At 35.5% G+C, this 18,423-nt stretch overlaps 1 protein-coding gene across 6 annotated transcripts in view; it reads left to right on the forward strand.

The window, feature by feature from the left end:
- LOC128215599 (uncharacterized) overlaps nt 1-18,423 on the forward strand; it is a 55,057-nt gene extending 36,634 nt beyond the window's left edge. For 5 of the 6 annotated variants that reach the window (XM_052922329.1, XM_052922605.1, XM_052922337.1 and 2 more), the window contains 13 exons: nt 156-222; nt 2,116-2,223; nt 2,566-2,655; nt 3,888-3,935; nt 6,322-6,522; nt 7,711-7,906; nt 9,299-9,486; nt 10,162-10,287; nt 11,317-11,425; nt 11,853-12,016; nt 12,451-12,576; nt 13,190-13,304; nt 13,739-18,423. In XM_052922329.1, the coding sequence (XP_052778289.1) occupies nt 156-222; nt 2,116-2,223; nt 2,566-2,655; nt 3,888-3,935; nt 6,322-6,522; nt 7,711-7,906; nt 9,299-9,486; nt 10,162-10,287; nt 11,317-11,425; nt 11,853-12,016; nt 12,451-12,576; nt 13,190-13,304; nt 13,739-15,972 (3,772 nt within the window). In that variant the 3' untranslated portion in view covers nt 15,973-18,423. The remainder of the gene's footprint in view (nt 1-155; nt 223-2,115; nt 2,224-2,565; nt 2,656-3,887; nt 3,936-6,321; nt 6,523-7,710; nt 7,907-9,298; nt 9,487-10,161; nt 10,288-11,316; nt 11,426-11,852; nt 12,017-12,450; nt 12,577-13,189; nt 13,305-13,738) is intronic. The other variant, XM_052922411.1, reaches the window with a different exon arrangement.

Raw genomic sequence — 18,423 nt, forward strand, 5'->3', positions numbered from 1 at the left:
CATTAGCTCAATGAGCTTTTTTCTGTCATGAATAACAAACATAACATACCAAAACATAACAAAGAGCTGGTGACCTGCTCTTTAAGTCTTGCCTTAATGAATGATCTTTGCTAACATGAGTTCAACACAAGTATGATTTACCATCTCTGTTTCAGCACGCCTGCCACTGTGATGAGCAAACACAAGAGTATGAGGAAACTGAAGGACTTCTTCGGAGAAAAGGTAATAACAAGGGTATTGTAAGTATTGTTGTAAGCTTAGGGCTGAAAAAGCATGGAAGGATATGGGAATCATAATTACCTGACATAATATCTCAGCCTGTTTTGAAAACCAGCCATGTCACCCCATTCCCTTTAAAAAGATTATCTTCAACTTCATTTAAAGACATGCATTTTCAATTCGAAAAAAAAATTAATGCAAGTTATAGCTCATCCACAAAATTATTTATACTGTTAAAGGTGTACAATGTATATGCAATATTTTGGCACTTTTTTTAGCTGTGTAATTTGTGGCAACGTATCTGTAAATTGAAAACCCAATTATAAAGCTAATATTTATTTTTTACTGTACAAAAATTGTATGCTTTTTTTGCTTTGATCATTAAAGTCTAATCAGTTAAACAATAATGTACTAAAATTTAAAAAATAAAATTGTTTTCATCTTTCAAGAGTTAATGTATATTGTGATCTTTAAAGTGTATTAAGGGATTAATAGGGGGAGGGTACCATCTTTAGTGATAGCTCTAGATTTGCTCAATGTCCTTACATAACTAAGGGGTTTACATGTCTTTATGGAGGTTTATTATTTAAAACACAAGTCAAAAACCTTCAGTTGTTTTCATTTTCTAAGTTTTTCTTTAGCTCTGTTCGTTAATGTAGAAACCCAATATTTGTACAATAAGATATTTCCAGTATTGTTTATCGTTCATGAACTGATTTGCGGTGATGTTGTTACAACATTATTTACATACAATGGTCATTGATCTCACATTGTTGTGGTTTTTGATAATGCCCGAGGTTAAGATAATTAGGTTAACTTACTTTTTAGTTATTGAATAATGAAAACTTACCATACTTAAGTATTAAGAAAGTATACAAACAAAAATAAGTTGTTTTTATAAGTTTATCATTATTGTATATTTGATGTAATATATAAATTTATTGTTTTCTTAACCTGTTCATTTTACACATGATTAGTTTTCACCATTCTTTGTATCTGAAATGCAGAAATAATGAGGCTATTGTGCGCGTTATAAGCTTTTTTCAATAATGCCCATTGTTCGATGTGCCTATAATAGTTTTTAGAACAATATTATTTTGTAAACATTTTTTCCAAGCTGGTATATAATTTCGCCTACTAGATTACGGTTACAGAGTGCAATATGGATGGCAATGACATTTAAGATACTTACATTGTTACAGCGTACAAAAAATGTTTTGAGAATTCTTTCATTCATAATATAGTTAAGGAAACTTGAGGACATTATGTGATTTTGGGATGTCCGGTGACTCTGTATTTTTTTGATCTCTTTGAAAGGTTATTATGATTAGGAAAAAAAAGTAAAAATTATACCGAAAGGAATATTACAAACAAGATTTTTTTACCTTTAAATAGTGCAAAAGGCCAACTAAAATAAATCAGTTATGTGTATTGTTTTAAGTGTTTGCATGTTAACTTGGATGGATAATTCATTTGGTGCCACTCTATGAAAGAGTCCCTTGAAGATTTGACAGACAAAATCTATAAGGAATGTGTTATAAAATATTAAAGAATGATAAAAAGCTTTGAAGCTCAAGGTCATTTAAAATCCACCTTGTAAAATCCAGACCCCCCTGTAAAGTTGAAGCCCAGGGTTGACATGACCAAGTCAGACCTAAACAAGCAGGTCACCCTAGAAGCTTAGGGATTTTGATTTAATAATCTTTTATTGCATGAGAACACATTTGACAATGAAAATATCAATGCAAATTTTAACACAATATTTAAACTAACATTATAAAATAAGCATGCAAAGGGATTGGGCCACGAGTTATACCAACATCAGTTACAGCCCTCACCCGGGATATAGGTCAAGGCCATTGCATGATTATAAATCTTACCCCTCTTATATTTCAGACTCCTCGTATAGTAGAAGCCCAGGAGAAACGTGAACCAGTCAGTCCCATACAGCAGGTCACACGAGAGGGAAGTTTAGGGGTCAAGGTCGATGTTATAGATGGAAAGGTATGAGACAGATATATGAATTTAAGTTGAAATGATATTAAGTTTACAATGAATACTTACATTAGCATGTGTTGAGTAAATCTAGTTGCCTACATGTTGCGCTAGGGTGTGGTCTTGTGTTGTGGGGGAAACCGGTGTGCCTGGAGGAAACACACATTTCTAGCTTGACCACTATACAAACTGAAATACACCGAGCCGGTAATCGAACCAAGGATGCCTTGGTGGGTAACAAGTGTGCTAACCAGACATCCAAAGGTGTGTTTTAGAGCACAATATGATGGTCTGCCTCCTTTTGTGTTGTCTCTGAATCTCAGTGAATAGTTATGATAATTCCTATTCTAGCGAGCGAGTGATCGTTCCTGGCGTCCAGTATGGGCGGTGTTGAGAGGCCACGCCCTCTTCCTGAGCAAGGAGCGAAGAGACCCCGCTAATGTGAGTGTTTAAAATTTAACCGGGATATTGTAGGCCATTCTTAAACAATTGTTTGTTGCAATAATAACCTGACTCAATTTTTGGAACCCCAAATTTGGCAAAAATCGTGGGTTTTTTGTTTTTCTTGTTGGATATTACCATCAGTGGCAGTATAAGTCAGAGATTATGAAAACAATTTTCTTTGATATAATTTTATACATAATTAGAAAGTATCTAAGACTGTTCTGACTTCTTTTTCAATAAACCTGAAGATTTTAGGTAATAAAAAAAGTTAACGAACACAAACCTTCACTTTCCTTAAATTCTTATGCATGAACCCTCTCAGAAATCAAGTGTTAAATTATTAAATGTTTGTAAAAAAACAACTTTTAATCTTATTTTTTGTGTTATGAAGTTCATAAGATCTAATGATGATGGTAAAGAACAAAGTATGAGTGATAAATTGTTAAAATTTGGGTTTATTATTCTTAATACAATTATATAAAAAAAAACATCTCCAAGATTGGTACTGCCACATATAGATGTTAGGCCAATACTCGAGTTATTAAAAAAAGAATAATGACTTAATGTCTGTATCCAACTGCAAACAAACGATTATGAAGGGTGGCCTTATTGTGTTTGTTTTTCTCTCCAGGATTTCAGTTTAGGTCTTGTGTTTCTTCTAAATTAGAGAACTCCACTAATAAATTACAAAACCGTTTCCTAGTCGTGTTCCATGTACTTCTACTTCTAAACACATGGTATTGGTAATATGAGGTACACTAACAAATAAATCTTAAAGTAACATTTGATGTACTCCAATACTGATTCAAGAATAATTTTACACGAAGCTCATTTACCAAAGTTAAATTAGGAACAGTATTTAAATCATGGAAAAATGACTGTTGTGAATTTCAGTATGCCAGTTTCTAGCTACTTTCACTTTTTCATATAGAAAACCATTCTTGGACATTTCATTCATTTGTCTTTAATGTCCAAGCTCTCTGCTTGGATTGAACCAAGTATAAACTTACTCTTTCTTGACATTTGTTAATGTTGATATGTATATATTTCACCTCTTAAACAAAAGTTAGTATTTCACTCGTTTCAGCGCCACTTGTGGAATATAACTTTTGGTGCTCATTCGATGAAATATTACGATCTATCACTGAAACGAACAATTATCCTCTATATGCACTGACTGTTGACCTCATTTATTAAATGTAAACCATAACATTGTGTGTAAATTCCAGTATGTAGTACATGCTCTCTCCGTGAGAGTGCGTTCAAGCTCTTCCCAGGTTGGTATCAGGAGTGATCTCCCATTTGCACTTTTCCAGTCTGCTTCTAAGTTAAGGCCCTTAGCTGTGTGCCTCGCAGTTTCTGCCCCATGCAAATTATCCTGCAGTTTATACCAAAAAAATAATTTTATAATGGAAATTTAATCATTTTCTTGTAACTGAAAGCTTGTGTCCCTGGTAATCAAAGAATTATTGCCCATGGCAGTCTGCTGTTTTGCCTTTGAAAAGGTTATCGTCATTGAAAATCTGACAGTAACCTCCCTTAGCAATCTGACAGTTACTGCCACTAAGATTATGCTACAGTTTTACAGTGTATATAGTTTTGTTACAGCACTTGGCAGTCTGACAGTTATTGCTTTTTGAATTTGCTAATCTGACAGTGACTGCCCTTGGTAATCTGAAAGTTACTTCTGATGGCAGTTTGACTGTGACTTGGCAGTTTGACTGTGACTTTGGAAGTCTGAGTGTTACTGTTTGTGGCAATGTATTACTGTGAAATCATTAATGTTCGTGGGGCATTAATGTTCGTGGTTTTCGTGGGTTGGGTGATCCACGATTCAAGATCCCACGAAATATAAACCATTTATTCACTTTTTCAATTGCCTTGTTACGTACATACTCGAGTATATTCTTTACAGAGGTCGCAGTATACAGTGTTAAAACCTGTCTCACTGTATAACTTACGATCATTATTCTGTTAATATATTATAACTGCCTTTAACAAATAATGAACCAAATCAATTAAATGTGTTTTATGCAGCAAATGACAGTTATAAGCACGTGTTTAAAGGTGTGCTGTTAATGAAAATCTCCAAGTTTACAAGATGTGTGTGATGAGTGTCCATACTCGATTTTTTTATTTAATGAAATAATTAATCAATTATTAGTGTATTGAAGGTTACTAAGCACCGAACATGACAATATACGCACCTTTTCGGTATTTTCACAGTTTGCAAAATACTTAATTGGCATTCAATGGCTTCCCCTATCTGTATTTATGATCAGGGTACATCTTCTTTTATTACCTTTATTCCCAATTAAATCGATAAGTGACATGGGTATATGCACTAATTGGCATGTCGTACCACATTAGCGAGTGTCATAAACTGAGTGACGTAGAAGATGGAAATCACAGGCCAGTGCATGGATATTATGCAGACGATCTAGGATGATCTTCGATTTTTTAATTTTTTTTTCAAAAATGAAAATCTACGAATTCAAGTACCCACAAAATTGTTTTTTTTTTTGACAAACCACGAAATTTCATGCCCACGAACATTAATGATTTCACAGAAGCTACTTTCCTTTGGTAATCTGACGGCTATTGCCTGTGACAATATCACAGTTACTGCCCTTGGAAATATGAAAGGTACACCCCTTGGTAACTGCTTTTGGCAACTGGACGCTTACTGCCCTCAGAAATATGACAGTTACTGCACTTAGCAACTGCTCTTGGAGATCTAAAAGTTACTGCCCTTAGCAATCAGACAATTATTGCCTTGGACAGTTTCACAGTTACCGCCCCTGATGCAGTTACTGCCCTTGACCATTTGCCTCATAGTTAAGGCCATTGGCAAGACTCTTTAAACTCAGAAGAACATGCTTTCTTTCATTGTTCTTATGTTCTTGCACAGCACGTATGCTTTGTTGGAGACCTTTGCTAGATATATAAACAAGGTCGTTTAGACATTTCTTTCAAATCTAGACAAGAACTAAACTAGAAAAGATTTTTACTTTCACTCTATTAATATATAATGGCTTTTCTAAAACCATCTAAAATTCATTCTTAAGCTTTCAAAGATGAATAATCTAGATTTATATAGCGGTAGAAGACATGCTTTATTTTGTTTTCTTTGTCTTTAACTGCCCTTGATTTGTACCATATTTGTTTCAACAACTGTTTGTTTTGGAAAATGGGATTGCTTTGAAGTGTTGCTTTTTCGGCAAAATAAACCAGACATACTTTAATACAATTATACTCAGTTTTAAAATTATAGAAATAAAATACAACTGCTTTGCATTTGCTAATAGTAATTTAAATATGAAAAGTTCAACAAATGTGTTAAGTTTTCTTTTATTGTTGGCTCGCTGATGTACTTATGTCAATGGAGTTTTATATATATATATATTGTTAGATAATTATAGTATATTGTGTACTATATCTATTTAAGTTAATTTTGCCTAGCATTACATTATATTCATTATCTTCAAACATCTTCATGTACATTTAAATAAAGCGTAAATGTTTGTAATTAATATTTTTGGCCTGATCTAAAATAACAGCAACGAAAATGATAACAACAACAACAGCGTATATTTATACCAATAATATGGTAATTATTTCATCTGAAATAAATGTACATATCTTACATTTCCTTTATTACAGTCGAACCTGTTCGCATACGATGAGCAGCCAATCTCGATTAAGGCGTGTATCGTCGACATTGCGCATAGTTACACAAAGCGTAAGAACGTGTTTCGTGTGAAGACGTACAATGGCTCGGAATATCTTCTCCAGGCGGAGGACTCTGAGGATATGTTAGCGTGGATCGCTGCCATCAAGGAGAATAATAACCCTGACTTTGATGTGAGCTAAACAATTTTTTATTGTTTTGCAAAATGCAGTCGGTCACAAAACAACATGCCTGAATAATATTTCCCAATTTTGAATTAGTCAGCCATAAAGTGTGAGAAAAAAAACGCTTGAAAATATTGCCTTTGCAATCTTATAAATAGTCGGCAATATGGTGTAAGAACAACTTGCTTGAAAATTTTGCCCTTACACTGGCTTGATCAGTCAGCAAAATGCTCGACATAATAGGAAAAATGTATTCCTAATAGGAAAAATTTATTCCTATTCCTACTCCTTTTTTTTTTTCTTTTTAAAATTATTGAAATTTACGTCACAGACACTGAAACTCCTCCTTTATTGTACAATTGTTTTGATAAAAGGTATAATAATTTGCAACTAAAACATTACACAACCCCAAAAAGGTGTTAAAACAACTTAGTTTAAATCTAGTGTGAATGCACACTGGGTTTCTATATTAAGAACTTGAAACCCTTTTTCTCCCACCTCAGATAAGTAGATCCAATAATTTAACCATGCTAGAAATTCTTATCTTGCCCATGGGCGTAGATAAAATGCCCGTACGGAACTCCTTTTTAATGGTCGCCACATTGTAATTACCTCCCTTGTTGAAGACTGTTGTCTGTAGCATCATGGAAACCTTGTCTTGTGGCAATATTTAGAATGCTAATTAATTATTTCTCGCTTCAAATGTTACCACAACACAGTTTTCCCGCACCTTTCAAGAAATAATGCTTCACTGTCCTTAGAACTAGTTAAAGACCAATTTGACTATTAACATTATCTGAATCACTGCGCGCATATCCATGACAACCACGAATTATTACATATCCATACGCAATTATTCTCACTACGCACAAAAGAGTTCCAGCAAAAAATACATTTTTACTTAATTTTGTTAAACTGAGGTGGGAGAAAAAGCATCTACCATAGCCGCTCGTGTAAACCTCATTTCTGCAAAACACCGTACGCTCGGGTCCGAATGAACCTATCTTACACTCTCGGCCATGGAAGATAATTATAATCTCTGGTGGTTTGTCCCAAATTGTGGAAGATTCTTACAAAGACTCAAGTCTTAGGCCTTTTTAAGGGAGTAATATATACTCCCATAAAGAATGCCCTGTATAAACAAACCATCAAACATAGAAGACATTTTTCATCAGCTGTTTTTTTTTTCTCCAACAGTCCAGTGAAGTTGCCCGCACCGAGCTGATCATTCGTAAGAGTCAGGAGTTAGACACGGCCCCACAGATAAATGTGTCGCCACCGCAGACGCAGAAAATGAGCAAAAAACTGTCCGTCTTATCCATAAAACAGAAGATACCTCACTCACCCAGTATTAAACGACGCAAAACTTCCTCCGGGGATAAGCTGGATAAAGGTGAGTGGAAAAACTATGCCTTAGTATATACTAATTCATTTCAGCTTGATTGTGACAAAATCTGATAGCTTACACATTCACTCTCGAGTTTGTTTCCTGGGCAGAAACCAGTACTGTGTCCTTTTTCAGAGAGCATGAGAAAGTTCTCCTGGTTGGGATCGAACCCCTGCCCTCTTGGGCGAGAGGCAGATACCTAAACCACTAGCCCACTCTCAGCCTCCCTCAAGCTACACCCTCATGTTCATGCATTAGATCATCTGTGTTTCTAAGAGGCCTTGAGTTGAGGCCTTGCTGTCATTTTAGGCATTGCTGATGATGGCGTTGTTGCCCTTTATGAATCATGTTTAAATATATCCTCATTTTGCCAAAACAACGCTTTTTTCCCCGTATCAAAGGGTCCACCCACCATTCTCTTAAGAGTGGAAAAAAACACACTGCATATCAAAAATGTGAACTCTGGTTGTAAACTGATAAGATTGGAAATGCACTTTGGATTGAAGATTTTGATATAAAAAGTATTTAACACTCTTAAAGCTGCACTCTCACAGATTGAACGTTTTAACAACTTTTTTATTTTTTGTCTTGGAACGAGCCAATGTTTGCGAAAATCCATGTATTCCAGTTATATAAGACTGCTGTCAAAAAATTAGATCTCAGATTTTTATATTTTAGTTCCAAAATTCATCTTAAATGCAATTTTCTTAAACCGTTAGTAACGGTTTAAGCCATAAAACATTAATTTCGAACGGAAATATGACAATCTGAGATCTGATTTTTTGTCAGCAATTTTATATCATCGGTTTGCAGTTATTTACGCAAAATATTTCTCTTTCCAAGACAAAAAATAAAAAAGTTGTCTGGTGTATCTGTGAGAATGCAGCTTTAAGCGTCAAACTCTTAAGTGTGTCTGGTGTATCTGTGAGAATGCAGCTTTAAGCGCCAAACTCTTAAGTGTGTCTGGTGTATCTGTGAGAATGCAGCTTTAAGCGCCAAACTCTTAAGTGGCAAATTGAGCAAACTATTCTGATGTTTATTTAGTTTTTTTTATTGGATTCACTATTTCCATCATACAATTGTTAATAGGAAATATTGAATATATCAAATCATTTTTCCAAGATATTGCACTTTTTCATTGTATTTTGAAAGTTAATAATTGCTTGTGCATTAGTGTTAAAGTTTTATTGATAAAAATTACACCATGACTTATATTTTCCCTGCCTTTCAAAAGTCATAAGTGTGAAATACATATTTACAAAAATTAGCACATCAAACAAATAGTATTTATAGATATCAATGGTAAAGAATCCGGCAAGATTAGCAAGAATCTTGATTTTGGAATCTGGCAAGTCTTATAATAATAATGAACTGAAACAAAATATTACTCTTATGCAGATGATAGTGGTAAAGAGTCTGGCAAGGAATCCAGCAAGTCAAAGACCTGGAAGGGCAAAATCGGTAAAAGTTTCAAGAAGCACATGGGGTCAAGTCCCTCCCCCTCGGGCCGTATATCAACTGTGGTGGAGTCTGCAGGCATGTTTGGGTCGTCACTGGAAGATTGTGTGCCTTCTCCTAATAATGAGGTAATTATTGTAGTTTCGTTTTGCTGTGTTTATTCCCTAAAGAGGGACATGGTCATAGAAATGGCGCTGTACATAAGTGGCTCGTCTATTCATTCTCTGGCCATATAGCAACAGTGGCAGAGTTTGAGGGCATTGATTGTTTCTTGCCCATCAAAAGTAAATATTTGGTCTGTAACAGGTCCACTTGTTCATGAAATATAACTTTGGTGCTCACTAGGTGAAATGTATTACTATCTTAAACTGAAACAAACAATTATCCTCTGTCCTCTGTTTAACTTTCAAGGTTCATGTATCACTAATCTTTGTTCACATTGTTATGTTATCGTTGCTGGACCCCATCGTGGATTTATCAGCCTGCGTCAAAGTTGGCATTTATGCCAGCAGTTTCAGATACAGCATACTTTGCAGTTTATTAAAGGATTAATTCTTTTTTTCGTGCGTGCATGCAGTAAGATCGCTTGACCCAAGTGCGAACATAAATATTTTAGTATATGATATCCTTTCTTCTACTGTAGGGACCACTTAGCCCTTAAAATCCACAGAAAGTCACCCTACTATAAATTGCTAACATTATTCAGTATCAAAATTAAAGTATTTCAAATATCTTAATTGACTTAATTGACTTAATTGACTTAATTGACTTAATTGACTTAATCGACTTACACCCTTTTCCAGTTTGTGCCGCTGATAGTGGACCTGTGCATCCAGATTGTAGAAGCCCGGGGCCTGGAACTGACGGGCGTGTACCGTATCCCGGGTAACAAGGCTGCTGTCACTACCCTTCAGGAAGAGTTTAACAAGGTGGGAGGCAGTTATTGTGTAGCTGTTTGACTATTTGTGCTGATACACTTGTAGGTTGTCAAGACCATTGAATATTTTGTAAAAAGATCCATATACATTACTTATGGTTTTCCAAGGCATACATGTAAAGTGTTCTATTAGATGTGTGTTTTTTTTTAATTTTCAAAAACCACAGGAATCTCAACAATATTAATGAAAAGTAGATTGAATGTTGAAATAAAATGTTATTCTTTAATGCTTTTAGATGAAATATGGAGTTTTGTCAGTGAAAATATAAAAAAATTACTGCAAAATAAGGAGTGAAAATTTCAACTTATAAGACCTACTTTTAAAGCAACTGTAGTTACTTCCCCTTGATCAAAACTAAACAAGTCACTTCTGAGCCAGAAAATGTTGCCAAAAAATATTTTGAAATTTAAAAAAAGGTTGCATAAGTTTAAATAAAGATATATTTGGAAATAAGCAACTTAACCGTTTATTAGAAAAATGGTAATCCTGTTTTTCAAACTTTAATTGATATTTGAGGCTGAATGTTCAAACATTTGATTTCATACGAATGCTAAGCCACTCATGAAAACATGTTTTTCTATAATGCTCATGAAATCAAATACGATCTTACTCTGAAATTAACAAATATCTTCTATATCACTGTGGTGGTTCAGTCATCACAATTAGACTTTTGAATGAACATGTCTGAATCCTTATAATAGTGCTTGCCATCAAGTTTTTCAACAAGCCCTGCTTGATAAAAGCAAGAAATTGAGCAAGCCCGGGTAAGCATTTTACCATAGTGGGTGTGAGCAAGCCCGGGTAAGCATTTTACCATAGTGGGTGTGAGCAAGCCCGGGTAAGCATTTTACCATAGTGGGTGTGAGCAAGCCCGGGTAAGCATTTTACCATAGTGGGTGTGTGCTTATTTCAATCACCGGTGGTTAAAGTCAAGTACCAAAATTAAACTAAAACAATTCCAACAGTTTTAATTTAAGGTGATGTAAAGTTTTATTCACTGTGGTTGTTGTATCTTTACAGGGGATAGACAGTATGAACCTTGACCATGAGAAGTGGGCCGATGTCAACGTGATCTCCTCTCTCCTCAAAGCCTTTTTCAGACAGCTCCCCGAGCCTCTCATACCTGATGGTAAGACTTATTTCATTTCCTGGTTTAACGCAAGTCGCCATCTTATCAACAGTTTTACGACACAATAACGAAAGATAAAAAATTTAGGTACCCAAGTACTCGATCGAACGATCGTCTGAGTATTAATTTTACTACTCGTTGCCATCCCTAATTAATATTAAATGAGCAGTCACATTTTCTGCTCATGTATGTTTGAATAGTAGTGTTGGAAATCTGCTTAAGTAACCAATTATCGATAGTACAATCAGTTCTTGACAATAAACTATGATTGATTGTCGCCTATTTCAGGCCCAACCAATCAATTTTTTATCATAATGGATCATCAGAACATCACTAAGTATAGGATTGTTCCATTGTGATTTTTAGTCACAGAGTCTTGTAAGCTGATTATGCAAAGCTAATTCACAACTAACTTTTTCGTCTGCAGACCTATACCAGCCATTCATCGACGCTAACCGTCTTGAAGACCCTGAGCGTCGCATGCTGAAACTCAAGCGTCTGATACATGAGTTACCGGAGCATCATTTTGAGACTTTCAAACACTTAGCCAGACATATGAACAAGGTGGCACAGTATGCTGACATCAACAGGGTCAGTATGAAATAGTTCACAGTAAATTGAGTAATCATTTATAAAAGATAAAGTTTTTTAGCATACCAGATAAATGATAAAGAATAAGCAATTTTAGAAAAATTCAATCATGTGTGTCTTGTCCGGATAGAAAAATCCAACCTCTGCAAGCCTGGTTACCTAGCAACGCAGGTGATCCGAATGGGCTTTTCCTATGCTGACAGGAAACACATGACAGATATTATTATTACCTATCAAGGGTCATATTAAAAGATTTTTGGAGCTTATTTGTTATACGCTGATATATATATACTATATGCTGATGTTTCTTAAAACTCAAATACTTACAAAAATAGAGAAAAAAATACAAATAAAAGACTAGTTTAATCTTTGGTTAAGAAATTATCCATTAAAGAGATTTAGAATGATTTGTATAAAAGTATGACTGCTTTCAGATGGAAGCAAAGAATCTTGCAATTGTCTTTGGGCCGACGTTGATACGGAAGGCAGATGACAACATGGTTGCAATGTTTACAGACATGTCCGACCACTGCAAGATCATTGAGAGCATTGTATTACATGTAAGTGACCATTTTTTAATTTTCAAATTAGATATATATTTTTTTGTTGTTGCCTAGAAAGCACGGCAGACACAGGGATTCCTTTATCCAGCAAGTGTGTTTCACTCATTTTTGATCTGTTTCCTTCCTTTGAATGATTTTGAGTTTATGCTTCAAAATTGGTTACAGTTCATATTGGTCATTGACTCCAATTGATTTTGAAGTCAGTAGGTTAAACGTTGTGACTACCTTTACTAGAAATATGATGGGAGGTCTAGACAGGGGTGGAATGTTATATGTAACTTAAGTAAATCTTACGGCTGTATAGGTCTGTACTTATTACCAATTACACATAATCAGATTAGCTACATCGATCTTAGATCCAAGTAAACCTTATATTGAATACCACCACAGGGAACATATCTGATTCACAGAACTCTAGTTTAAAGAAGGAATGCAACATGTTTTAAGCACTTTTTATACATTTCATTTAAAAAAAAAAGAAAGAAGTCCTGGTATTGTGATAGCCTTGATTTCATCATCCGCTTCATTGTTCATAAATAATAACCTTGGGTAATACTTAAAAATAACTTGACAGATTGTTATATATAATCCCTCTACTTTTTTACACCAGTGTGAATGGTTCTTCGGTTCGTGGGCCATGGATGATCATGTTCCGACAGACGATGACGCCACTGAATGTACGTCCCTTCTCTCCGCGCCTTCCTCCGGTATCAGGGAAGATGGAGGTAAAAACTTTCATTGAAATTTAATGCTTGTCTGTGTTACAAGAGAAAATAAAAAATGAGGTTGAGGTATTGTTTTTGGTGTTAGTGTCTTGTGCAAATGTTGTGATCGTGGCCATAATTTGTGAATTGTTCAAGATATTCAATTGAAACTTGGTACATATTTTGCCAGAAACATTAGGAATATGTATAACATGGCCCAAAACTCAGACTATAAGTGTCAAGTTATTTGACTGAAAATTCTAGTATACGCCAGATTAAAAAAGAAACAGGACATATTTTAGTTTTACCTGCAGCAGGCAGCATCGGGTATGTTGTCCACTCAATATCTTTAGAAGCCTTTTAAACATTAGAGATGTCTTTCTACAAGCACACATTGTTTATGGATAACCATGATCTTTAACAGGAATTTAGTATTTCTTTAACTCTTTTTACAGACTTGAACCCAAGGGACATTGTATCCAGCATTGTAGAGGCCGCCAACAGAAAATTACGAGGCGACGTCCACACCACTCCCCACCTGGAAAAACGAAGTGTCTCTGTCATCGAACCTCCCACGGCTTTCAGTGAACGAAACATTGATCAGGAGATACTGCTTCGCACAAAGAGGATCGAAAATACATCAAGAAGTAGTCCGAACTTGGCTGCCATGCAACGATCTGCAGAGATTGTAAAAGTGCCGGCACATGACACACAGCCAGATAGACGGATGGCTAAGTCACAGGAATATGTTGACAGGGAGTTTACTGATTTTGACTATATTGATTCTGAAAAGGAGAATTCAACAGCTTACTTGACTCCAACTACTAGGTATTTTTCTGATGAGTCTTTGTTAGATCGTAACGATGAGCTAGAACTGTCTCATGGGACTCCCACTGGTAGTTTAAGTCGACTAAGTCGGGAAACTATAAATAGTTTGCGAAGAATTGAGATGGAAGCTCGTGCGTTACGGGAACGTGAGGAGCGCAGACAGAGGGAAGAAAACAAGAGAAAACTAGAGAAACAGAGAATCGAGGAGAACATAAGACAAACGCAACAAGAGTTGGAGATTGAGGATAGACATAGTGTAGAAGATCTCCTAAATGCTCCCCAATTTGGGCTTAGTAACTCTGACTTTACACGCAGGCCTGATGCCAGTCAGGGGTCGCGAAGTGGCACTAGGAGTAGCAATAGTGGTAGCAGATATAGTGGAAGGGACGCTGGTAGTGGTGGGAAGTACTTTGTGGTAAAGGGTAATTCTGGGTCTTCCTCAAGGTCGGGCCGCCCCCCGAGGCAGGTCAGTGTGGAGTCCTTGAGTGTGCAGTCAAAACGGACTGGTTCTCTTGAGAACATGGCTGATGGGAGGTCGCAAACTAGCTCGTCGAGGCCAATGGCTCATGTAAGGGCTAGAACTGGTGATGAAAGATCGAAACGCGAGTCTTCGGAGATAAAGAGGCGTAGTGGTGGTAGTGGATTCAGTCGGAATGGTTCCATGAGAAGAGGGTCATTAGATTCTCTCATAGACTTGTTAGAAAAACGTGACAATAGGATGTCATGGGCTTCTACAGATTCTGAGGAAGGCTATGACCTTCTTACAACTCTTACCTCAACTTTCGATCAAAAGTTACAAACTCTATCCAACTCGAAACTGCTACACTCGGCAGCTATAAAGGCAGCTAGGAGGTCTATGTACAATAGTAGTAATAGTAGTAATAGCAACTCTACAGGGACCTCAAGTGGGGAAAGTAGTGATGTGCCCCAGCATCATTTACCCCCTCAGGTCCCCCTTGCCATGATGAGTAGGCCACCCCCTGCAATTCCCTCTGACCCATCAAATCGCCCCTATAGGGACCCCAGTTTACATCGAACCCCACCCAAGCCTGACACAAAAATAGGGTTGGCTACTCGCTTTGAAAGGACTACAACACCCAACCCTTTGTATGAGGGTCACAGTGAACCTAGTCTAAATCTCCTTGCTAGAAACTGTAACAACAATAGTAATATGAATTTACAAAGTGAAGTGACTTATTCAGTGGACAATGCAATAGCTAGTGGAAGTAGCACGGTTTTTCGTCACATGCCGAGATCCGAGAGTGATTCACGAGTATCGTCAGTGATGGTGGTGATATCGAGTCCCTCTGTGATGTCGGCAGATAGTTGTGGTCACTTAGCAACACCCAAGTTCATCTCTAAACCTTTATTAAGCACACAAACATTGCAGCCAAAGTGGGAGAGCCACGCCCCCTCTGTAACCCCACCCACTCTTACAAAGCCTCTAGAATACCGGCCAATCAGTAAGTCAGAAAAAACGCAGGTGAACGTTAAACTGTCTCAGTGTGTTGACAAAAACAAAATGAGCAGTGAAATTGCTAAAGAGACGAAAGACATTAGCAATGTAACTATAACGAAGTCAAGATCAGCTTCCCCACCACCTTCAAACAGAAAAAGAAGTGAAAAACGTAAACGTAGAAGGCATACGGTTGGAGGTACCGCTGATTCAGAAAACATAGAGGCTATATCAGCTGCGACGTCAGCCACACGCTTATCAGCATGGGAACAGTTAAGGCCGATGGTTAGTCATAGCAGTAATATCGGGCCAAGTAGTAGTATGCTGACTTGGCTCAGAAATGAGCGACTTAGAGCTAGTAATCCAGATATCGCACGTGACTCAAAAGCAGCTAGTAAGAACTGAATCCTGTGCCAAAGACCACCAAGGAATATTGCTTTTTTTCACTTATTTGTATTTTAGGTCTTAAAATAATCAAAATTTAAAAAGAGAGGTGTTTATTTTATTCAAGTCACTGTCTTTTTAATCACATACTGAAAATGTTTAGGTTTTTTGTTGTTATTGTTTTTTTATTCATTTGTGTTTAAAATAGTCAAAAAAATATTGAGAAGATGAGATTTGTTCTCTTAAGATGTAACTATTCTTAGGGTCTTACACTCATTTTAATACTTAGATGGACACTTTTTTAAGTCAGTTGTTTGTATCATTTAGAGCGAAGTCTGATCTGTCTTTCTGATCAGGGAAATACACATTGATTGTATTAAAATGCTAGTATTATTATGACAGAGGTTAAAATAACCAGCCTTACCTTAGTGTAATTACATGATTTTTTTTTGGAATCTAACCCCAATACAAACAACAGATATGTTTGGAAAATAGCTCATTGAGGCTGTTCTTAGGGCTATTCCATTTAAACATATAACCCGCGGAGGGAAGGCACTTTTGAATTATGCCACCCCCCTACAGAAGCAAATTTACCCTTTTAGGGCCCAATTACTGAAAAAAGACACCCACCCATATACTATGGAAATACATTTAATTGCCTTCCCCCCAGGGGTTATATGTTTTACTGGAATAGCCCTAAGCATATACCTGACTTTTAAATAAAGATTCTTGTATATGTCTTAGACAGTTGCTTTGCTTTACAACAATTTTTTTTAAGTGCAAACATAATTCTAGTTTTATTTCTTGTTTCGTAATCCTTAAAGGAGGGTTGTATATTTTTTCATCGGATTTATATTTATCAGTATTGATTGTAAATTATTGATGAAAATGCAGCAAATTTAAATTATTATTGTGATTTCTTGTATTCTATACTATAACATCTTTTTCCCGTCATAGAGGTTTTCTGGAAATGAAATCTCTTCACTGTAGGACATATTTTATCGAGAGGAAATATTGAAAATTAGTAATAATTAGCATTGGATTAGGTCTAATTTGTTACTCTTACTAACAATGTCTCCGCTAATTAAAAGTCCCAGTGCCTTTGGAAATACCTTTATTGCAATAGTTGAAATCATTTCTACAAGTTTCATGACTAAATAAGCTTCACTTTTTTGCTTGTTTTACTGCTACAAGATTCATGGATTGTTTGCAAAGGCAAATCTTTATTAATGCCGTTGGTCGATAACTTTTCTGAGATTGGATGTTCATCACATTTCATTTACATAAGTGTATTATCAATCCTTTTAATTACTTAATTTTTATAAGTCAGACTTAACTTTGAAAGTTTTTCATTCTTCAATTCATTTTCTTCATTTCATCATTTTCTAGTCTTTTCGTTTTCGACATCTCTTAGATTAGATAAGGAACCAGGATGAAGTTATAACTGTTTTTGTATTTTCGAGATAATTTACAAGAAATATCAGATTTTAAAAATCGTGTTTTGATATAAATTTATCCATTTAAAAAAAAAGTGTTTTCAGAAAGGTTTCATGTTTATGAATCATCAGACTAAGTTAAAACTATTTTCCCTTTTTATGAACTTTTTTTTATTATTATTCTAGCTATAAATGTTTTAACTATTCATTAATGCAATTATTTAGTTTTTACTCTATTACAGTTTAAATCTCAAAAAAGACATTCAATAATTTTTATGTTAGAAAGTCATAACTCATTCATTTTGAAAGCCCATGGATAGACTCATAATTATTTTGATTTTTTTTACTATTAAGTTACGAAATAAAAGTTCCGGCTCACATTAGAAAGAGTGTGAAACATAACTTGTTTGTGTATCTGTATGTATGGACTACTTTTTGTGCACTACTTCATCCAGGTGCATGACATTTTGTGTTCTTTGTACACACTTAAAATGACATGTAGCTATTAAAACAAGGAAAGTGGTTTAAGCTACAACAGCGAGTCTACAAGTAAACCTTTAAAGAGAAATTTTAGCCTCGAAAATCCAACTCCATCATTCAAATGTAAGTGCAGCTACATGCACGAACAAGTTCACGGACAAGCATACGGACACATACACGTCGTGTTTCATTCCTTTCTAACATCATAAACTTATCTTGCGTTTCTCTCATTTACTTGTGTTAATTTTCTTGCGTGCTTTTTTAAGGCTGTTTAGATTGGAACTTGCAAATTTTATGATATTACAATTATAGAGGTTTTTACATGTGCTTTTTTATTCATCACCAGGGTGTACTGACGTTTATCGCAATTATATCAAAAGTATTAGTTTAACAGAAATCAAGGATTTAACAAAGCCTCGGATATACCTATGTATTGTATGAGACTTTAACTTATTATATATTTTCGGTTTTATAAGTGTAAAATATGTTATATAGTGTTACTTACATGATGTACATATTTTATTTGATGATAATAAAACTTATTTGTTAAAGTCTT

The sequence above is a fragment of the Mya arenaria genome, chromosome 1, assembly GCF_026914265.1.
Source record: "Mya arenaria isolate MELC-2E11 chromosome 1, ASM2691426v1".
Classification (NCBI taxonomy): domain Eukaryota; kingdom Metazoa; phylum Mollusca; class Bivalvia; order Myida; family Myidae; genus Mya; species Mya arenaria.